Source organism: Rhinolophus ferrumequinum, chromosome 9 (genome assembly GCF_004115265.2).
Source record: "Rhinolophus ferrumequinum isolate MPI-CBG mRhiFer1 chromosome 9, mRhiFer1_v1.p, whole genome shotgun sequence".
NCBI lineage: Eukaryota > Metazoa > Chordata > Mammalia > Chiroptera > Rhinolophidae > Rhinolophus > Rhinolophus ferrumequinum.
In genome coordinates, this window is record NC_046292.1 from 78383726 (window position 1) to 78407386 (window position 23661).

Genomic DNA, 23661 nt, shown 5'->3' on the forward strand with positions numbered 1-23661 from the left:
TTGGCCCAGAACCACATAACTGTTCTCCCTGCCTCTGTCTTCACTGGATGTTATTATCTGTGTGTGTCACAAATCTTCCTTTGCCTTTCTCTTATGAGGACACTTGTCATTGGATTTAGGGCTCACCTGGATAGTTCAGGAAGATCTCATCTCAAGGTCTTTAAATATATTCTCTTTTTCGAAATACGCAGGCAGTCACATTCATAGGTTCCAGATGGACATAGATTTTAAGGGTCCACCATTCAATCCACTGGTCCTTCTGATTAATGATACAAATTCAACTATATATTTATCTATTCCTTATGACCTTGGGCACTTGTGTGGACTTTCTCCAAGCATGGATTACAAGCTGTCACTCCTTTTGTCTTCTCCCTTACCACGCTTCTATGAAGAGCAAGATCCCGTGTGACTGGGTACCAAGTTGAGAAGGGAAACCTAAGTGTGCCGGAGTGAGGACATCAGATAGCCTGCTCTGCAAAGTTGTACCAGATTTCAATTCACCTCTCAGGTGGTTTCTGACCGGAATGGACCTGGATGGGGCCCTCTATCCCTTTCAGAAACCACTTCATTTTGGACCCAGGGTGCTGCCCAATGAAGCTCCATGGTGGACAGAGCAAGGAGTGCAAATAACAGTTCTCACTGAGGATACAGCCAAAAAAAGAAGATGGCTTAGAAGCAAGCCATCTTGACGCAAGATGGAACTACTGTCTCAAAATATTTGTGATGGGAAGAAATGTAAAAGTAGCATGAGCACCCAGACAAGAAAAGGTCACTATCAGTTATGTCAGAACATCAGCTTGAGACTCCAAACGCTACCTCAACACGTAGGAGGACACCAGGGTCCCTACTTCATTAGGCAGCCCAGCCCATTTTTCACAGGTCTGATTACTTGCTAACGTCTACTGTATAAATCAATGTCATTTGGCGCTCAGTTCTGTTTTCCTGCCTTCTACGGACAGCCGTGATACATCCGAGCTTTGCAATCATGCTTCAGCTTTTTCTGTACTTCCCCAGGTCACACGTCCTCAGTGGCCTCCGCTGTTCCTTGCCTTGTGTCCAGACCTCTCGCGAACCTGATCACCCTACCCTGGACACGTCCCATTTGCCAGTGTCCCCTTGCCTTAATACTTAAACTTTGGCTTCACCAATGCCACATACTGTTGAAGTATATATTCCCTTATTCTTTTTTTAATTTAATCCATTATGCTTTTTTAAATGAAGCTTATAATTACTCCAGCTTTTTAGGCGCCATACCAAACTGTTGGTTTACGTTGAATATACGGCCCCCAAAAAACAGTCCGGGGCTCTTTTATTTGAACCAGACTTAAGCCAGATCAGTAGGCATTTACATTTATTCTCATTAATCTTAATATTCTTGGTTCTGTGCCATCACTTCTAGGTTCTGAGGATATATTTGAATATTAATTGCAATAATATATTAAGCCATCCCTTCCAGCCTTCTGTTACTTCTAAATACGATAACCAAAACACTAATAAAATGTTGAACAAGATAGAACTAAATATAGAGTTCTGGCATACCATTAACTCCACGCTGACATTGAACAATTGAGGTCCATCCTACATACTAGGAACAAAGTAAGTGATGAATGAAATGTGTGACCCACTTCCTTTGGGACATGCCTGGTCAGTCGACCACCAAAGTATCTAATTATGCTGCCATCCAACCCACATTTCTCCATCCTGGAAACCCCAAGGATGTCAGGGTTTGGGCATATTTTTAATATTTAGCCTAAATGAAGTGCCTTCTGCCAGCATACCCCATGGATCTTTCAGTTTAGTAATATAATAAAACAGAAAGGAGGTGAGCATGTGAGGACTTAGAGAATTCCTACCATATCCTACTGACCTCTCCCATCAGGTCCAGTTGTGCCATTTCCTATGGGCATGTGGTTTTTCCAGAACCGACACAAACTCATCAATCTGCACTGCTTCCTCTTTAAAACTGTAACCATGCCTCTGTTGTGCATGGACACACATGCCAGACAGTCATGGGTTTCACTCAAACTGAGGAACTCTTGGGATTGACTGTACAAGGCAGAGTAGCCCACTTTATTGCCGTGACCCTGGATTGCATTTCTAGGATTGTCTGTGTGAGGTTCTAGGAGGGTCTTCCATTCAGAGCAGTTGGTTCTTCATTACAGGACTTGGAGTCAGTGGGGATACGTTCCCGAATCTCTCCACAGAGAAGCATCTTGTTTTTCTCTCACTTCTGAAATAGTCTGAATCCACGGTCATGGCGGAAACTTTTTTGAATTACAGCAAAGATATGTGTAGTGCTTCCTTTGTTAAAGTTTATTTTTCTTCCTGGAGAGGATTGAATTGTGTGTAAAATGTATGATAATAGCCTTTTTCAAGTGTGTTTCCCTATACTTGTTGAAGATAGATAGAACCAGAAGAAAAGGAGCATCTGTTATTTAGAACTGCATTAATGTAGGTGATGCCAAAGTAAACAGCTGAGTTGTACCTAAATGTTAGCTGGTTATCTCCAAGGCTCCATCAGTTCTGTTTACACATAGCAGCTACTTTGGTTTCCCAGCATTACTCCCCTGGAAAGAGGCCGGAGATGTTTAGGAGCGGCTGAGTAGAAAAGTTTATCTTACACCTGAGTTTCTGAAGCCTTGCTGTGCATGTGAATCATCTGGGGTTCTTGGTAAAATGCAGATTCTGAATCAGGAGGCCTGGATGAGGCCTGAGATTCTGCATTTCTAAGGCTGCCGAGGGATGCTGGTGCTACTGGTCTGAGAACCACATTTTGAATAGCGAGGTGTTAGGCCACTGAGCAAAATTTTAAAATACTGGTAGAGAGATGGATGTAAATGTAGATTTGAGGATGCTGAAGATGAATGCATTCGGAATAGTGATTATCAGGCAAACCATACGTAGTAATCCCTAAATAAATCTGTCCTGATTCATCTATGAACTCCCTCTCCACTTCCCTTTTTAAATCTTTAAATAGTATAATCTGCATATGTGCTTCTTTAGTAATTTAGCGTCTATGTAATCATGTGTGGCCCCACGTTTTGAAGAAATCTTTCAGTTGTGACAGGGACATCCAACAGGTGAACTCCTCCCAGCTCAGCTGAACCAATGGTGTGTTTCAGCCCTGAGAAGGCAATTAGGGACTCAGAGGCCATTTGTCTGCAGCTAGAAATAGACCCTAAAAACAGAAATTCTGCTCTTTTTTCTTCGTTTCTTTCTTGTCTCTTTCTCTTTCCTTTTCCCTACTGTACTTTTCCACCTTCATAATTGACCTCTTCCCTCTCTTCACTCCGGTGAATCATTACCGAGTGTACCAGGGACCTGGTGGCATACTGTAGCGCCCTCTGGTGGTTCACTGAAATACAGCAAGACACAATCCCTACCCTCACACTATTTCCCCCTGCTGGGAGATAGATAACACAGGCAATATGGAGAGATAATGGAGCACAGAGGGGGGCATACGCCCCAGAATTAGAACCTTGTCTCCTCCAAGATGCACTTGTAAGTAGGAGACATGGTCCTTCTAAGTAGAGGAGGAGGATGGGTTGAAATTTTTATCAGTCTGGTCCCTGCTCCCTCCAGTTCTGCATTAATCTTTGCATCCTTGATTTGTCATTATTATTATACGGAAAAGACTTCTATCGGTGGATAACTTTTCAAAAGAATACATTTGAATTTGTGGGTTAAGGTCGATATTCGTGGTCCATTAGCAGATCTGCCATAGAGTCCTACACAGAGATCTTAGGAGCCAACTAAGCCAGTGTTTCAAATAAACAGTGTGCATAAACCAAAGCACTATTTAGAACAAAGTCAGCATTCTTTTTCAAATTTACTAAAGCTGGGTTCTTGAAAAAGTACCTTCAGAGGGGTTTTCTAGTTTTGTATATTGTGCATTCAGTTGTACCGGCAATTTTACATTTGCATTGCTAATGGACCTCTTTCTGAATGTGTTTGACATTTTGCTTGGCTTTGAAAGGGCTTTTCTGCTGCTGCTTTTTTTCCCCTAGAGCTGCCTTGGGCTAATTAACCTATTCCCTTACTGGCTGGGCCTACTATATGCAAATGTTCTCATTTCAGATTCTGACATACCACCACTCTTGGGTGAACATCATTAATGAAATCCTGTCGCGTTTTATTGGATCAGTGCTACTGTGGAGCCAGCAGGGGGCGTATGGAAGGGTTGGCTTTGAGTAGCTCCACTTGACTTTGCTAGTTGGTATGGGAATGGGGAAGCTTATACAGCTCTCTTTTTTAAGGATGACTCTTGAAATCTAAAGGTAAAAGATCATTATCAGTACTTTTTAAGTGGCCAAAAGGGGCCACTCTCTTTGATACTTTTGTAGTTTAATTTTATTCTGTCATTGTTTTGAAAATAGCACTGTCATCATAATCGATTTGCAAGTATTGGGTGTAAATTATGTGGTGCACTCTTTATGAGAAAAGGCTATACAGAACACAGTTAACTGGGACTTGCAAAGGCAGGAGGTCGGGAAGGTAAATAAATGACATTACTCCTTTGACACAGATATTTCTTCAGCATTAATATTTTATATCTTTTTACTTTATTTTTTGTTTCTGTCCCAGTTTTTAAAATGTCTCTTGTCATGTGAGAAATCCTATTATTATTGAAATGTCGTTTGATGTTGAGGCTGGGGAACTTTTGTGTCATTTGTCCTTTCATCTTGATGTTTGTTAATGATGTTGAAGCAAAACCAACGAGGGCCACTAAATAAATCATTGGCAAAAAAAATAAATAAATAAAATTTACAGTTTAGGTTGAGGAAGTGAAACTCTATAAGAGAGATTTAGGGTAAACTGGTGTTTGGAGAGGAGTGGTGGGGCTACAGAAAGAAAAAAGGAGCTGTGTTATAACAGGGATATTGCCGTTGTTTCAGGTAGACAAGCATCAGATGCTAAAAGCAGCTCCCTTATTTTGTTTGTTTTAAAATCAGGTCCTGGGTAGGAGAAACGCTGAAACCCCAGGGCCTGTGCCTCCCTCTGCCATACCTCACGGCTTCCCAGGATCACAGCGCGTGACACGGCGCACGTCTGTAGCTGCTGCCTGTAGGGGGCAGTCACATTTGCTGCTTGTTAGCCTGGTTCCTGTAGGTTCCATTGATGTTCTGCCTCTTGACAGGTGGGCGTCTGTTTGCCCACACAATCATGCAGACTCGGAATTCAGTGGTTACTGAGAGACTGAGATATGTGTCCATAAAAACTGGCTTTTGGCTCACTGTTTGTATGTTCTGGTCTAACTAAACGCTCAAGTCTGATTAGTCTGATAGAGGTTTCATCTCTAAGGTTAATGGTGAGCTGACTCTTTCCAAGGAGAAAGGGATGGGGAAGGGGGTTATAAGGAAAAACATCAAAGCTTCTTAGGAAGGAAGAGGCAGGGATGAAACAAATGTGTAATCCATCATAAAAGAACCTTCGATGCATCTGCCCAATTATTGCATTTTTTAAAACTGTAACCATACTCATTTTTTAACTCGCACAGATTTCTCTTTCTGTTACCATATGAGTGGCTGTACTGGGAATTCTTTGGAAACTTGTAGAGAACAGGAGTATTTCTGGCTGCCTCTGCTGAGTTGGCATGTGTATGTTTTATGTGTGTTACGTGTGTGTGCGTGCGTGTGTACGTGTGTGTGCATGCATGTGTTAGGAAAGAGAGAATCATTGTAGAGTCAGGATGAGTCAAGTGAAATCTTTGAGCAGTGTCTCTGATAGATAAGATAGTGATTCAGAGATAATGTGCAAAGTCAGTACAGGGCTTTCATGCTTAATCAGCTCCTCCCCAGGGCCTAGCTTTGAGGGCAGGGTCCACTGATGCCGTTCACTGATGTCGTCTCCCTGTGTGCTTCACTGAATTTCCCAGCAAGGTAAAGACGAGGTGAGGAATGGAACCAGAATTTCTGTAAAGGAAACTTACACGCATTATCTGCCTCTAAAAGAAAAGAGAGAAAAGGCGAGAGGGTATTGAGAAACATGTCTTAGGGGAGTTGTTACCTTTATTAAAAGGTACCTGCTTTAAGTTTTGACTTGCTCAGTGTCTTAATAATCTTCTTAATGTGCTATCCAACACGGCCAGTGTTTTACCTGCTTTAGTGCTGGGACTAGAATGGGTTTCTGGAATTTACATTGAAACCAGAGGCCTAGTTTTAGTCGTGCTGAGGATGTTCTTTTCTGTTGCTGATATCTTGATTTCCTTTCCCTCCTTCTCTTTCTCCTCCTTTTCCTTTTCCCCCTGTCGCTACCCTCTTCCTTTTCCCAGATTCCAGAGCTGCTGCTGGCGGATCGCACCCACGGGGAGATGATTCCTCATGAAGAGCCTGGATCCCCTACAGAAATCAAATGTGACTTTCCATTTATCAGACTAAAATCAGAACCAGCCAGACAGTGAAACAGTCACCGTGGAAGGGGGACGGCGAAAAATGAAATCCAACCAAGAGCGGAGCAACGAATGCCTGCCTCCCAAGAAGCGCGAGATCCCCGCCACCAGCCGGCCTTCGGAGGAGAAGGTCACGGTCCTGCCCAGTGACAACCACCGGGCGGAGGGCGTGGCATGGCTCCCAGGCAACCCTGGTGCGCGAGGCCACGGGGGCGGGAGGCATGGCCCGGCGGGGACTTCAGTGGAGCTTGGTTTACAACAGGGAATAGGTTTACACAAAGCGCTGTCCACGGGGCTGGACTACTCCCCACCCAGCGCACCCAGGTCTGTCCCGGCGACCACCACGCTGCCCACGGTGTACCCTCCCCCGCAGTCAGGGACTCCGGTGTCGCCTGTGCAGTACGCTCACCTGCCGCACACTTTCCAGTTCATTGGGTCCCCCCAGTACAGCGGGCCCTACGCAGGATTCATCCCTTCACAGCTCATCTCCCCAACGGCCAGCCCAGTCACCAGTGCAGTGGCCTCTGCCGCGGGGGCCACCACTCCATCCCAGCGCTCCCAGCTGGAGGCCTATTCCACTCTGCTGGCCAACATGGGCAGTCTGAGCCAAGCCTCAGGACACAAGGCTGAGCAGCAGCAGCACTTAGGCAGGACTCCGGGGCTCATCGCGCCAGGGTCCCCACCACCCACCCAGCAGAACCAGTACGTCCACATTGCCAGCTCTCCACAGAACGCCGGGCGCACGGCCTCTCCGCCAGCCATCCCCGTCCACCTCCACCCCCACCAGACGATGATCCCACACACGCTCACCCTGGGGCCTTCCCCTCAGGTCGTAGTGCAATACACTGACTCTGGCAGCCACTTTGTTACTCGGGAGGCCACCAAGAAAGCTGAGAGCAGCAGGCTGCAGCAGGCCATGCAGGCCAAGGAGATCCTGAACGGGGAGATGGAGAAGGGCCGCAGGTACGGGGCTCCCACCTCAGCAGACCTGGGCCTGGTGAAGGCCGGCAGCAAGCCAGCTCCGCACCCGTACGAGTCCCGGCACGTGGTCGTCCACCCTGGCCCCGCCGACTATGGCGGTCGGGAGTCCTCAGGGGTCCGCGCCTCCGTGATGGTCCTGCCCAACAGCAACACACCCACAGCTGACTCGGAAGTGCAGCAGGTCACACACCGCGAGGCCTCGCCCTCCACCCTCAACGACAAAGGTGGCCTGCATTTAGGGAAGCCCGGGCACCGATCCTACGCGCTCTCACCCCAACAGGCTCTGGGCCCCGAAGGCGTGAAGGCCGCCTCCGTTGCCACGCTGTCACCCCACACTGTCATTCAGACCACACATAGTGCTTCGGAGCCACTCCCAGTTGGGCTGCCAGCCACGGCCTTCTACACGGGGACGCAGCCGCCTGTCATCGGGTACCTGAGCAGCCAGCAGCAAGCGATCACATACGCGGGCAGCCTGCCCCAGCACCTGGTCATCCCGGGCACCCAGCCCCTGCTCATTCCGGTTGGCAGTGCTGACGTGGAGGGGTCGGGAGCAGCCTCTGCGATAGTCACCTCGTCGCCCCAGTTTGCAGCAGTGCCTCACACGTTCGTCACCACCGCCCTTCCCAAGAGCGAGAACTTCAGCCCAGAGGCCCTGGTCACCCAGGCCGCCTACCCGGCCATGGTGCAGGCCCAGATCCACCTGCCCGTGGTGCAGTCGGTGGCCTCCCCAGCGGTGGCCCCCCCCACACTGCCCCCCTACTTCATGAAAGGCTCCATCATCCAATTGGCCAATGGGGAGCTGAAGAAGGTGGAGGACTTGAAAACCGAAGATTTCATCCAGAGTGCAGAGATCAGCAACGACCTGAAAATCGACTCCAGCACCGTGGAGAGGATTGAGGAGAGCCACAGCCCGGGCGTCGCTGTGATCCAGTTCGCCGTCGGGGAGCACCGGGCACAGGTAATGTTCGCCCAGGTCACACAGGTGAGGGGACACCCCACCATACGCCTTCATCATTTCCTGGCTAGATGAACTTCTTCTAGGAGGCAGACTCGTCCAAGCTGTGGGGAAAATTAAAGATTTTCATTTATGCCTAGACTTTAGACTCCGAAGCTTTCCCAGCCATGTTCTAAGAAGAGAAGTAAGCCCAATGCTCCAAGACATCTGCTACTTGTAGTGAACTAACTTCTCTGCATCTAGAGTGGGGCTAGTCAGGTACCATCCTCAGGACAATTTAAGAAAATCATCACTTAAGTTATGTTCTGTGGTTCAGATGGGAACCTGATTGAGAAGGGCTGCAGGGTTTAAGGTCCTTCTAAAAAAGAATCATTCTGCCCTGTTTTTTTCCATCAGGAAAAGACAGTACTGGTCCAGTGAGGACATTAGATGCCCAGAGTCACCACATCCCATACCAACACCTGTGTTACAAAATTCAGGTTTTGTTATTATTTAGATATAGCAAGATGGACAGATGAGGAGACAACAACCATTGAACACATACCCTGTTTCCCCAAAAATAAGACCCAGCCGGACCATCAGCTCTAATGCGTCTTTTGGAGCAAAAATTAATAAGACCCAGTATTATATTATATTATATTATATTATATTATATTATAAGACCCGGCCGGGTCTTATATTAATTTTTATATTATAAGACCGGGTCTTATATGAATTTTTATATTATGTTATATTATAAGACTGGGTCTTACATTAATTTTTGCTCCAAAAGACGCATTAGAGCTGATGGTCCGGCTGGGTCTTATTTTCAGGGAAACACGGTAGTTTATTATACACACAGATCACACGAGGGGACACACCATGCAGGATGACACGGGGAAGCACCAGGGTCAGTCAGGAGGAAGAGGGAGTGAGGAGAAATCATGGGCAAGAACCTTAATTGTGGTTTCTGTGGGGAGGAATGGGTGAGGTAGGGTAAGCAGGTTTAGGATTGGCTAGTTAGGGTCGTTTCAGTGGGCTCTGTCCCTAGTTGTCTGGTACCTGCCATGAGGTGAGTAGGACAGGGTGGGCAGTGGCCTGGAGTATGAGAGCCTTTTAAGAGGAGGTGGTTGGCAGTGTGGGTGGGTGGTTTGCATATGAAGGTCACTCTCCCAGGAGAGTTGGTTGCTATCTCTAAGAATTAGCTAAGCCTAAGCAGGGCAGTCCCTCCAGAGTCAGCAAGGCCCCCAAATGTCAGAGCATCAGAACACAGAAAATAAAAAGCATGCTTAATACAATCCGAGAAGTCAGGGCTATCAGATTGTACTCTCTTGGGCTTGTGGTAAATAAAAACCCTGAGGGTCAGATGCAGCCCAACTGAGTCATGCTAAAAACTGGAACTATGATTAAGTCTCTTAATTTCCCTGGGCTCCTTCAGTCCATCCTTTTCCAGTCTCTTGAATCTCCTGAATACATTTATTCCACAGCCCATTTATGTGAAACAGCAACTTCATTGCCCAGGTTGCTTGAGTCAAACAGGTTTGGCCCTCAGGCTGGGAACTTTCCTGGCTATAGAGCCCGACTCTCTGAGAATATTTCCACCAGACACTTTGAAACACTTGGATGTGACAGCGCCTCCTTCAAGTTGAAAAGGATCGTGTCTTAGCTAATAGTTGGGGCATTCACAGAAAATAAAACAAACAAAAAAGACCAACTAGTTAATAGTTTGAATTGTTTTAAGTATACTTTTAAAGATCAAGTGAGGCAGAGGGGAATCCAATTTTCCACAGTCTTTTCCAGAACTTCCTGTGACTGACCGGATGTGGGATCTTGCACAACGTCAGGGGGCTTCCATTGCCAAGAGCTCTTAGCCCCAAATACTTTTATTTTTTATGGTGAGATGTCACTAGGTTTAGAGTCTTTGGTAAAGCCCAAGAAAGATTTTTCAAAGTTCTGATTCAGAAAAAGAGCAAAAGTCAGGATTCTTTTTTTATTGCCATCAGGATTTAGGACTCACTACCCATCTATATGGGTAGGGCTCTAGCCTCCCTATGTGGATTGGGGTGGATCCTAAAAGGAAGGGGGAAAAAAAAGTTCCCTTTAGCAAAGTTTTCTTTTAACAGACCCCAGGCAAAGCATGGAAAATAAACAAGAATGAAAAGTAAATGTGGTTTTCATGGTACTTTTTTTCATCCTTAAAGCATTAGTGTGCCCAGAATTAGGCATGGAGAGAGGTGTGATTTTTGAAATGCTACTGGTTCCTTACCAACATCTCTTTCAACTTGAGAATAAAGAGCAGCTCTAGCTGTGGGCTGCATCTCCAAGGCCTTAGCAGCCTCTGAGACCAGAGCTCACCGGCCTCTTTAGGTTTCAAATGGACTTGGCAGGTCTTAGAAAGGAAGCGTCTCTGTGTGTTTTCCCTGCTTGATACTTTGCAGAATGAACGCTTAAATGATAGAGAAATTGGCTTCCAGGCCAAGTCTCATTTCCTTCCCGTAGGCAGACCGCTAGTCTCTTTGCTGACAGCCAAGGTGCAAATTAGAAGGTAGAATATTTGTCACAGTCTGTTTGCAGGCCTGTCAGGGCGGCCCCTTGTGGCCGTGCTGCATGCTGGGAAGGGCTTCTGCAAAGTCTGGTGAGAGGGCTGTGGTAGGAACAAAGTGCAAGGCCCTGACACAACCAATGATTTGTCACTTTACCGAGAAGCCTATCAGAAACAAGCAGACATCATCATAGCGAAAATACTCCACCAGCTGTGTTTGCCACAAGTGACAGGAACAGAATCAGTGGAGAATTAGAGAGAGAAAGCAAGAGGGGAAGAGGAGACGGGAGAGAGAGAGAGAGAACTAATATCTGGATTCAATATATGTTCTAAGGACGGAGTGCCTCCCTCTGTGATTTGTGTCCCTGGGAGGAGCTTTTTCCCCTGGCCTGAAGAATCAGTCTATGTCTTCTCTGCTGGTTGGAAGTCGCTAACACTCACACCCACAGGGAGATTAGAAATGTGCAAATTGTTTAACTTAATTAGCAAAATCACAAATTTGATTAGGGAAATTGTGGGAGAAGGGCTAGGTTTGGCACAACAGATGGCTTTATGACTCTGGGCGTAAAGCCTACATGAAAGGAGAACCACAGAGAAGCTTGACCTCATAAAACCTACTGTGGACTTCCCGGTGAAGGCAGCATGTTGTGGAGAAAGCCGTGAGCCTGGCTTCCAGTCTGCCGCTAGACGAGTTGTTCTACCTCTCAGAGCTGCCGTTTTTCTTACCTCCAGACAGGCAAATGACTCATACCTGGTAATACCTTGGGCCTCCTTGTTTTGTAATCTTTTGCTTTCATTCCTGCCTTGCAGAATAGTCCTTGTGAAATTTACTAGCATTGGCTACCAAAAACCAGCAGGGGCCATAAAAGGGAACCTTCACTGACCACACGCTAACGATCCACACGGAGACCGAGCGGGAACTAAAGCCAGCCTGTATAAAATAGAGGGTTTTTGTTTTGTTTTTTGATTTTTGATTTTGGTGATTATTTTTAAGGAACTGAAGCTCTAATTATTATTGTGTAAAGATGTCTCCAATGTTGTTTCCAGTTGAAGCTCCAGACGAGGCTATGTAAGAGAAAAATGCTTCTACATATTCGTCACCATCCCCGTGGCTTTGCCATACCCAGTGCAGCATTTCTCTGCACCCCAGTGCTCCCACCCCAGCTGCTGTGGGAAACAAATAGGAGTTCCAGGAGTAGTCCCTTCCGACTGTTTGCTCCACACAAACAGACTCTTTGTGGCCACTCTGCATTCTCTTTCTCTTCTGGTGAAGGGCAGCCAGCACATTCCACCCCAGGAGGGAAAGAGTCACTACTTCCCTCAGCCATCTTCTCAGCCTTGGTGATTCTGGTTGAGAGTCCCAGCAGACAGCAGAATCACTTCCTTGGGCCTCACTCCCAAACAGAATCCACTTCGTATTCTCCCAGTTTATATGTCTGTAGCAAGTACAAGAAGGGATCCTGGGTAATAGCATGAACGCAAGCTCCACAAGAGGATGGGACATCACCTAGTTGGGTGGGAAGCAGGTTAGATGGTAGGAAAATGCGGGACTGGAACCCAAAAGACCTAAGTCTAGATCTATCCTCCACCATGTGGTAGCACTGGGTCCTTATGCAAATCATTTACAAATCACTGCATGAATAATTTATCCTGCAAGTTCTATCTAAGCCTTCCGTTCTTGCGTGCATAGTGAGAATTACCAGGGTTGTAAGAATTAAAGAAAATGCATTCAAAGGAACCGACACAATATGTAGCACCTAGTAGGCCCTTGACAAAGTTAGTTTCCTTTCCCTGCTTCACTTAGGTGGCTTTGGCCCTGAGAAAGGAAATGGTTAGCTTCTGAAAAATAAATAAAAGTCTCTAAAAATAATATATGGAAGGAGAGACAGTCTAGAAAAGCCTAGAAAGAAGGCTGCACTTTTCCAATGAGTGCAATCAGCCATTTTTACCCTGCCTCTATTCCTGTGGCATATTCCTCTGAATGGCCCAGGAGCAGCCATACTGTGTGTGCTGTGGTTTTCTGAGCGTGAGCTGAACCTGAGGGATGGATTGGTAGTCCCGCCTTCCACATCAGTAAGGGGACTGTCGCAGAGACAGGTTCACAGGCCTCTCCGCAGTCTCTTTCCTCTTCTGGCGGAGACGACCTCTGGGAGAGCCCAGCCCAGGATTGCGCCACCTGGGGGGGCCTTCGGCTTCATCCGGCAAACAATATTCTCTCTGTGAGTAACCTCGCCATCCCTCTATCTCATGCTCCCCAGGCCTCGACTTCTCTGAACACTACACAAAATTTGCTTAGTAAAATTTTAGTGAATTTTATTTGTAAAATGCTCTTGGGTGACACTTTTTTTGGACTCCTTCTTTCCCAAGTGCCGAGCTCCTTATGTTCGTAGGGCTGTCTGTCGCTTCCAGATCCTCCCTCGGTGACTGCTTCCCTTTACCTCCTTGGTGACTGCTTAATATGCAGTGCCATTTCCTCCTCCCGACTGTCCTGGTGTGTGTGTGTGCACGCGCGTACACTTGTACAGCATGTTATAATGATGTGCTTACTGCACGTTTACCAATGGCTTTTCTTTCATTCCACTGTTTTTTAATTTGACTGCTGTGTTCTGTGAGTCATCAGTGGCAGCATTATGCATTTAATGGATTAGCTGCTGCCTAAAAATAGCCAAAGCCCTCATGCAAGCAGCACATAAGCCTGTATAGTCCCTTAGCAGCCAAGGCAAACCCACGTGCCAGCATTTCACATGCAGGGAGGGCCTGGTGGAAATGAATCCTAATGTATCAAAAAAGAGATGGTGACTGCTCTGTGCATAAAGCCCGACGCTGGGCCTGTGGTCCAGTTGGTGATAATCCTACTCTCAGTTCTAATGCCAGAAAAGCTCTAGCGGCGAAACAGTATCAGACCACATTGTGTGTGTGTGTGTGTGTGTGTGTGTGTGTGTGTGTGTGTGTACCCCTCCCAAAGAAAACAATGAAGATAACTCTCCTTTAGCCTTTGTGTGATATGAGTCCCCTGACAAGGTGATCTCACATATATTATTGAAGCAGGTTCTCTTGGACCACTGTTGCTTACAGCTTTTTCAAAGTAAACTTTGTTGTTTAACATAGCTTTAGGTTTACCAAAAAACTGAGCAGGAAGTACAGAGTTCCCAGACACACACAGTTTTCCCCATTATTAAAATCTTGCATTTGTGTCGCATATTTGTTACAATTGATGAGCCAATATGGCACATTGTTATTAACTTTATTTGTCCTATACATTGTGTGGGTTTTGACAAATGTATAATGTCATGTGTCCAGCATTACAGTATCATACAAAATTGGTTCACCACCCAAAAAAGTCCTTTATGCTTCACCTACTTGTACTCCCCACCACCCTATACCCCGTCCCAAAGACCTGGCAAACGCTGATCTTTTTACGTCTCTATACTTCTGCCTTTTCCAGAGTGTCATGTAGCTGGACTCATACAGTATATAGCCTGTTCAGACTGGAAGCTTCTTTCACTTGGCAATATAGTCATTTAAGTTTCCTCCATGTCTTTCTGTGGTTTTGATAGCTCTTTAGCACTGAACAATGTTGTTCTTTAGGCATACATTTTAAGACCCCAAAGGAGGAGGGCAAATGGGAATGGAATCTGTGTGCCTGAGAGCTGCCCCAGGTGCCTGTTGAGCAAGTCCTACCCGGGCCTCCCCACAATGGAGGCTCTGGGACAATGTGTGAGAAGAACCCAACTTGTCATTTGGGGAATTTGTGTTTGGAAGTATCTCTGCAGTAGGATGTAGGCTTTACTGAACCCTGAAAACACTTCCACTGGCTTTTCTCTACAGGTAAAACAGGATCAAGAGTTTCACTTGCACACACAGTTAGGTATTCCCAATTTAATAGTTTCACTGGAAGCAAGACATATGCAGTCTGACAATTAAGTTCGTGAACTTGTCGCAATGATGTTGCTAATTCTTTTTTTGATATCAGAGGGATTATTCATTATGAATTTGTACCAACTGGACAGACAGTTAACCAAGTTTACTATTTGGAAGTGCTGAAAAGGCTGCATGAAAAAGTTAAACGACCTGAACTTTTCACCAACAATTCATGGCTCTTGCATCACGACAATGCACCAGCTCACAGGGAGTCTGTGAGGGAGTTTTTAGCCAGTAAACAAATACCTATATTGGAACACCCACCCTACTCACCTGATCTGCGCCCCCAATGACTTCTTTCTTTACCCAAAGATAAAGGAAATATTGAAAGGAAGACATTTTGATGACATTCAGGACATCAAGGGTAATACGACAACAACTCTGATGGCCGTTCCAGAAAAAGAGTTCTGAAATTGCTTTGAAGGGTGGACTAGGCGCTGGTGTCAGGGCATAGCTTCCCAAGGGGAGGACTGAAGGTGACCATAGTGATATTCAGCCGTGAGGATGTAGCACTTTTTCTAGGATGAGTTCGAGAACTTAATTGTCAGACCTCGTAATCACTGAAACCCAGTTTCTGAGCAATGTCATTGCTCCCGGATACAGACAGAGTTGGTACAGTTGGGATAGTATCAAGCAAAAATATTTTGTCAAACAGATGCCCTTCACATTTGTGAAAACAAGGATTCTTGTGAAGGAAATGGGAGACATTTAAACAACAGACGTTTTGTTTCTTTATATCTTGTTTTTAGTGATATGTACATATGTGTGTATATAGACATAACACCAATCTAAGATTGAAATACACAATCAAACAGCGTAAATATGTGTATATGCATACAGTGTTTAGATACAATAGTTACTGACTAAGTAGTTAAAGAAATTTTTTTGAACCTACACACAGAAGAGCAAAGAAAAATCAAAAATCAGTCATTAACCAAACCAGAAAAGTGACACTGAATAAATAAGAATCAGCCCAGATGTGTTGTCTTAACTGTTCCTCCGTCCTGAATAGAAGTTGGAAGTGACAGTTTTAGAGGAGCTGGTTTGTGGGGGTGGAGAGAAGGAGGGGTAGGCAGATTCCTCATGGGCTCTGGGGTGAGCAGGTGGGTGTGTCTGCAGCAGCAGGGGAAGGATGGGGAAAAGTGGAGGAGGAGGAGAGGTGATCTGCCCCGAAAAAGAGAGGTACTGGCTACAAGGCATCCAGAGATGAAAGACAGACGGGCTTCAAGCTGACATAAGGACACAGGCTATTCATGCTCACATTTCATCCTATAGACCGCTTAAAGTATTTGGAAAAGGATGTATTTATGGGATGAAAAAATGGGCTATGTTGAGCTGCCAGGAGTTATATAACATGCTTGGGTTTGATATGATACTGCCCCCAGGAATATATGTTCATTGGTGTTTAATCAGAGACCATTTGAACTCCTCACATGATCATAAATGAATTAATGATTATTAGCACAGCTGAAATAGCACAAGGGAACCTCAAGAATGGAGAGGAGTCATGATGAGCTCAGTGTCTGACAGGAATGCTGAGGGAGGCCACTGCGGCTCAGCCCAGGGTGCTGCCTGCTGGGTGTGAGCCGGACCGGGAAGGCACTGCTCCTCTCCCTGGGAGGACTGCATGCCCAATTTAGTCCTAGCTGGTGAAAAGAAACAAGGACAGGCAGAGCCTCTCAGCATCTAAACATTGACCTCTGTTGGCCAGTTGTGCCGTTGCAGTGTTTTTACAGATGGAAAGCAAACACAGAACTAGTCCTTCTTTCAGATTTGTACTGAGTACCTGTCACATGCCAGGAAGTATCCTAGACTCTGGGGATAGAAGGATAAGCAAAACAGATAATATCTAAGACCTCACGGAGCGTACAGTCTCGTGGGAGTTTGGGGGAAGAGGTAAAACAGACAAATAAGTAAAAAAATAATGCATCAAAAAATAATAAGTGCTATGGGGAAAAAACAAAGCAGCATAGAAGGGGTAGAGAAACTGGGGACGGGGGTAGTATTGTAATAGGGTCATCAGTGGGGCTCTCTGAGAAGAGGAACAGGAGGTGACAGTGTACAGGACAGAAAGGATTCCAAATCTAGGGAATAGTGGATGCACAGACCCAGAGTTACAAGTGGAGTAAACTGACCAACAAGACCAGGTTCACTGCAGTGCGGTGAGTAGGGAGTAACGTGCAGACCACAATGGACTTGTTCACGGAGGCTTTTTCTCCCAGTGAGAAGATGGCTTGGCCAGGATTGTGATGGTAGAGGCAGTGAAAAATGGTCTCATTCTAGATATGTTTGGAAGAGAGAACCGATAGGATTGGCTTTGTGACTTGGATGAGTATAGGATGAGAGAAAGAGCCAAGTAATGCGTTGTGGGGACAGCCAGGAGTGCAGTTTCCAGGCTCTCGGCCTCACGTGGAAAGGTGCTCACTCGGGTAGTAAATGGCCATCAACTGTGATTGGATGGCCATCAGCTGTGGCTAGTTGGCCGTCAGCTGTAACCAGTGAGCCATTGGCCACTAATATAACTGCTGTGGCTACGCTAGCAGCAAATGGGGACTAGCAAGAAGACGGTGGCTGGCAAGCGTGGATTGCAGTTAGCGTGGCGGATTGCAGCTAGCAAGTGGGGTTGGTTGGTTGGCAGAAAGCAGATGGCAGGTTGCAGATCGTGTGGCTCCTGCTTCCTGTGTCCCCAACTCAGCCGCCAGCGAGAGTATAGTGACATGACCACCTGAATCCGTGGGTGTTGCTTTTTGGCCTCACCTTATCCTGCGTTCTTGTGTGGGGAGCGGGATCTGAGACCCCGCATGACACCCCTGCATTACAAGTGTGATTCTCAGGCCCTTGACCTGAACCTCTGGGAGAATGGGGTGCCCTTCATGGAGATGATAAGAACATCGGAGGTGCCCGTGGGTGGGGCACATCAGCAGGTCCGTTTTGGATACAATTACATTTGAGTTACCAATAGATACCCAAGTGGACATCATCAAATAACATGGTGGCCAGTATCCTCATGTGCCCTTGTGAAGTTACTTGTTCTGCATGCATGTTCTGTCTCCCCATTGAATCGAGAACTGGGTCTTAAACAATAGGGACCCTTCTACAGTCCCTGGCACTTAGCAGGTGCTCAAGGTTACTTATTGAACTTGATTACAGCTGCAAAACCTGGAGTGTGAACACTTGATCAATAACAGTGGGAAGCTCTCAAATCCTTAGGAGAGACCACATGTGTCTCAAATTAAAAGAATTCACAGACTTATTTTTCCAGCTTAAAGTAACATCATTTCACAAAATCCCACCAGCGTTGTTTCATGTCCAAAACAGTACCCATTGGCAGTGACAACGTGTTTTGAGGTAGATAAGGCTCCCCTCCAAGGGACTTTCAAGCAGACAGACTTAACCGTATAGATTCTCACTGCAAAATCCCCTCTTCGAATTTAATCCTTCATTAACTGTTAATGATCAGTTAACCTTTAAGAATGATTATGTCTCTGACAAACCTAATTATAAACTAAAAACAGATTTGTTATGAATACTTTAGAGTGCTTATCTGAGATATGCAGTGAGAGTTTAACTTTCACCAAAGAAAGGGAAAAACTTAGTTTACATATGTGCAGACCAAAAACTGTGCATTATCTAAGATAATTCAGGCTACGTAATTAGGAAAGAGGAAAATATCTGAGGATAAATATTAGCGAGGATAAATAATTAGTGAGGACAAAAATAACATTTGGCATGAGCTATCCAGTACACTGCTTACAATAATCTTTGGCTCCTAATTTGCATAGACACACCTGAGGGTGTGTGGTGTGACATCTCTTCCCAGGATGGCAGAGCTCCTTTGAGGGGAGACAAAGACAGAATTTAGGAGGACGGGAGCAAAGGCATGCCTTTAAAGTGATGGAATAGATTTTCCCAAATTTATTTATGTTAAATAAATTCTATTATCATCAGCTCTTTTTAGTGCGTATTTTAAATATTCTCTCCCTGCATCACTTTTTCTTTTTTCATGAATATTTAGGTAGGCTGTTCAGGCTACAGACCACCTCACGGTATTTAATTCTAAGACCCGTCTTTGGAGTTTTGAGATGAGGGACTCATAAAGGGCTTTCCACGTGCCCCGAAACAGTATGGTGTATATAGTGGGAAGCACATGCATCTATGTCATAGCCTTTGGAATAATCGGTAGTGTTACCTGTTATAAAGGCCCAGAAGACATTTCTTCTTAATGAGTCTACAGATACTTGATAGCATGTGAAAGTCTTCAGATCAATTTGTGTATGAGTATACAGTAGTGTTATTCTCAGAGTATGAAATATTGGCTGCTCTGAGGAGTGTGCACAGTATGGCTCCCACACCGAGAAACCGTCCACTGGCAGACATTGTACTGTCTGTCAGCAAGGAGACAGACTGTCCAAATCACGGGGTCGTGTAGGAACCTGCGAAGCCAAAAAAGGCCAATGTGTTTGCAAATAGGGCTTCTAGTATTATGAACATCACATGACTTCTGACAGGTGTTAGGCAGGGATGAGCAAACAGGCTGCTAGAGAGTCTTGAGATATTTACATGTGAGAACTTCGTTTTTATGATTTGGAAATAAAGCTAAACAATCCCCACTTGAAGTAGGATTTGTTCCTCTGCTCAGCTTGTGGTGTCAGCGGCTCTAAGAGGTTTGGGACAGGATTTTTGAAGCCAGCTCCACGTTGGTCCTCCCATTTGGAATTCAGTGGGCATCCCCATCTGTAACTTATAAGTACGATTGCACGTATGTATATGCAAATATAAACGTGTGTGTGTGATATAATTGTAGCTCTGTGACTGAATATCAGCCTTATTACACACTCACATGGGGAGGCTAGAATTGTATGAGTAGATAGAAGGCAGACAGCACTTCACAATTTTCTGTACCGTGAAACAAATCCATGAGCTCGTGCCATTGGATCCGATTGATTTCAAGTAGCATTCACCACTGTTGGAGGTAGTGGGAATGTCTAGTTCATCTCTTTGGGTGGTGTTATAACATCTTTGTTCAGAGAGGCAGAGATCAGGAGCATAAGAAAAAGAAAATGGGTTTGGGGGCCAAACAAATGGATTAAATCCCAATTCAATCAGCTTCTAGCTGTGACATTAAGCAAGTGATTTTTATCTCTCCGAGACTATAGTTCCTTATTTGTAAAGTGGAACAACAGTGCGTTTTTTCACTAGTATACTGTCAGCATTAAACAAAATGCTTTTGGTAAAGTTTGTACCTGAGTGTCTGACAGATAGTAAGCACTCAAAAAATTTTAGCTCTCATTGCATTATTAAAATAACCCCAAACTATGAAAAATTCCCCAGATGATATGTACATTTATTTATATGGGCTCATGCTCACGCACACGCTGTAGTAATAGGCTTCCAGATAAATTTGCTCTGGTTATTTCTTCTAATAAAAACACATGTCTTCTATGGAGCAAATAAAGTATATCATTCAAGAAGTGTCTAGAACCAGATCAGTCATAATTATTCAAAGAGATAAAGTACATTAAATGGAAAAGCCATAATCCATGTAAATCACGTTAAAAATTACTGCGTTTTTACATTTTGGGAAGTGTTTTAATTACTTATGTGTTTGTGTATGTGTGTAAAGAATTCAACAGAGCATTTTTAATGTTGTATGTAGTCTATATTATTGTGATTCACCACGTATGTACCGTTTTCGTTGCTCTTCTTTCCTCCCTGCATCTACAAACTTCCATCTAATTTCAATTTTCCTCTACCTAGAGAATACTCGTTAGTATCGTCTTTAGTGTCAATCTCTTGGTGGTCAATTCTCTCAATTACTATCTGACTGAAAGATGTCTTTATCTTGCCTTCGTTCTTGAAGGATGTTTTTGCTTGACATAGAATTCTTGGTTGGCACTCTTTTTCTTTAATACTTTAAAGATATTCCGTTGTCTTCTAGCTTCCATTATTTTTATTGAGAAGTCTACTGTATGATTATTTGTTGCTTATTTGGGGATAATGTATACTTTGTTCTGAAGGCTTTTCAGTATTTTTTTTTTCCTGTTTCTGATTTACAGCAGTTAAATTTTGACCTGCCTAGGTGAGAATTTCTTTTTATTTTTCCTGCTTGGGAGTTAGGCCTTCTTGAATCAGTTGCTTATTGTGTCTTAGTTTCAGAAAATTTTTAGCCATTATCTCCTTAAATATTTCTTCTGCACTACAATCTCTCTCCTCCTTGTAGGATTCAAACTGTGTCTGTTAGATCTTCTCACTGTGTCTTCTAGGTGCCTTATCCTCTCCTCTGTATTAGCTATTTTGTCCCTGTGTCTCATCCCGTATAGTTTCTTATAAAGCTCTAATTAAAGAATCCAGTTCACAAATTTCAATCATGTTTATTCTGTTGGAAAATCCATCACATTCTTTATTTTACTGGATGTATTTTTTATGTCATTGGAATTAATCCCTGGTCGTTCGCAAAAGATGAAAAGAATTCACAGACGCAGCCTGAAATGAAGAGAACAATGAACTAAGTTTACTCAAGAAGAAGGAAGCCAGCCTAGACGTTGCCGGGGCAGAGGACTGCACCTAACTGTAGGTTAGCTTTTTCTTATATAGGAAAGTGTAGGTAAATTTCCTTATGGCAGGAGAGGTGATGTATAGACTGGGGTCATTTGATTGACATATGTCGGTTATGTAACTAGTTTCTTTCTGCGCATGCTCTTACCCAGAATGCATACAGAAAAACTCACAGGGGTGGGAGGCAGCCTTCATGTTCATTCCATTCTAATTGCATTATAATTAGGCTGGAGTTCAACGAACGGCAGGTTTTGGCAGTCTGCATATGTGTGAAGAACCAGTTAAAGCCATTTGGGTCTTATCTCCTCTTTTTATGAGGTTTTAGGCATCTTAGATTTATTTCTAGGGGATGAGCCTGGGCGGTTCCTGGGGAGGGGATGCAGGCCTGGGCAGTCCCCCTTCAGGTTCGCTTTTATTAACCCTTTTCTGCCTCATCATTTTTTTAGCTAGAATGTCCATGGATTTTAAAAAATAGATTCTAGTTCTCTACCAAAATCCTGAAGCGTGTCTTTAATCTCTTTAAATACTGTAAATATAGTTATTTTAAAGTCTATATCTGATGACTGTACATCAGAAGCCCCTGTGGGTCTGTTTCTATTTTCTGTTTCTACTGGTTTTTATTCATGTATTCTGGTCTGCTCATGGACCTCCTTCTCCTTTTTAATTGAATGTCTTTTATTTGAAAAATGGTAGAAATAATTCAAGACTTTAATCCAATTTTAGGGACTAAGATAATTAAAATCTGAGCTTCAGACCTTGAGAGGGCCTGTCTACTTCTGGTTCACCTTACTACTAGAGTACAGCACTTTGGTGTCACAGCCCAAAAGAGTGGGTTCACCAGAGAGCACCCTCCCTTGATTTACTCTGAACTCCATTCCCTGCCCTCCCGCCACCCCTATGCTCTTGAAATTACCAAAAGCCCACTTGGTTTCACAGCTGCTCCACTTTGGAATGTGCAAATGCCCTCAGGGGGAACTAGCCCCAAGCAACAGGTTCAAATCTCTGGGCCATCACCCTTTCCTGTTCTTGACCCAGTGCTTTTTATACAATCTTATTTTCTGGCTAATGCCATAAGAAATACGTTTTTACATTTTGTCCAATGTGTGTGCATGCCTGTGTGTGTGCACGCGCACCAGAGTATCTAGTTGTCCTCAGAAAGAGGGTTGGTCGAAATTGCCTAGTCTACTACTTCTAGAAGAGTCATTGAGAGCCAGCCTGGTGGCTCGAGCGTTGTGTTCCTAAAGCCCAGGACACACCGATTCTATATCCCACGTGGGCCAGTGAGCTGCGCCCTCTACAGCTAAGATTGTGAACAACGGCTCTCCCTGGAGCTGGGCTGCTGTGAGCGGCTAACCAACGACAGGCAATCGACTGGGGTGGGGGACCTCATAACACCAGCATGGGCCAGGGAATTGTGTCCTACACAACTAGACTGAGAAACAACAGCTTGAACTGGAGTTGGGGGAGGCGGAAGAAGGTGGGAGAAAAAAAAGAAAAGTTATTGAAAACTGACTTTTTAAAGCTACTTCATTGTTTTCTTTTTTGTTTTTTTGTCTGGCATAAAGTTGAAGAAATTAAATTTCTATGAAAATGAAACTATTAAAAGTTCAAGTGCATTTCAACCTAATTTAATGGCAATAGTAAGATTTTCAGCAGACAGTTGCTATTCCCTGCACACACTGTCCCCTTCTTGCCTTATTCACATATCCCTACTTCCAGGAATGTCTTTTCCTTGCAACCCTACCTCTACTCCACCCCCATTATTTTTTAAAACTCAGCACAGCGTATCCTCATTCAAGAAGACTTCCTTACTCACCTCTTGTCCAAACTGGTCTATGCCTTTCCTCTCCCCTCCTACAACTTAATACTGTGCAAAGTATTAGCACCTCACTCACCACACTGATTGGCAGTTATTATTCATGTGCCTTTTTGCCCACTTGATTGTGAACTTCTTTGGGACCAGAACTGTCTTGTTCAATTTATTTCCTTAACACAGTGCACAGCACTTACCGTGTTTTCCTGAAAATAAGACCGGGTCTTATATTAATTTTTGCTCCAAAAGACACATTAGGGCTTATGTTTAGGGGATGTCATCCTGAAAAATCATGCTAGGGCTTATTTTCTTGTTAGGTCTTATTTTCGGGGAAACACGGTAGTGACATGGAGAAAATGGCAGGTATTGTAAGGATACTGGGCTTCACCTGCTTTCAGTATTTGTTTTTCAAACATGCAGAGACTGATTTGAGTACCTGGGGCGGGACCTTATAAATGGGTCAAGTTCTTGAGCTCTCTATATCCATTTTCCCCTCTCCCAGCCGCGTCCTCCCCTCAAACCTCTCA

General features: G+C 44.6%; 1 protein-coding gene across 8 annotated transcripts in view; it reads left to right on the forward strand.

The window, feature by feature from the left end:
- Nucleotides 1-23661, forward strand: part of ATXN1 (ataxin 1) — a 384739-nt gene that overhangs the window by 350297 nt on the left and 10781 nt on the right. For all 8 annotated transcript variants that reach the window (XM_033113563.1, XM_033113566.1, XM_033113562.1 and 5 more), the window contains one exon: nucleotides 6272-8327. In XM_033113563.1, coding sequence (XP_032969454.1) covers nucleotides 6432-8327 — 1896 coding nt within the window. In that variant the 5' untranslated portion in view covers nucleotides 6272-6431. The remainder of the gene's footprint in view (nucleotides 1-6271; nucleotides 8328-23661) is intronic.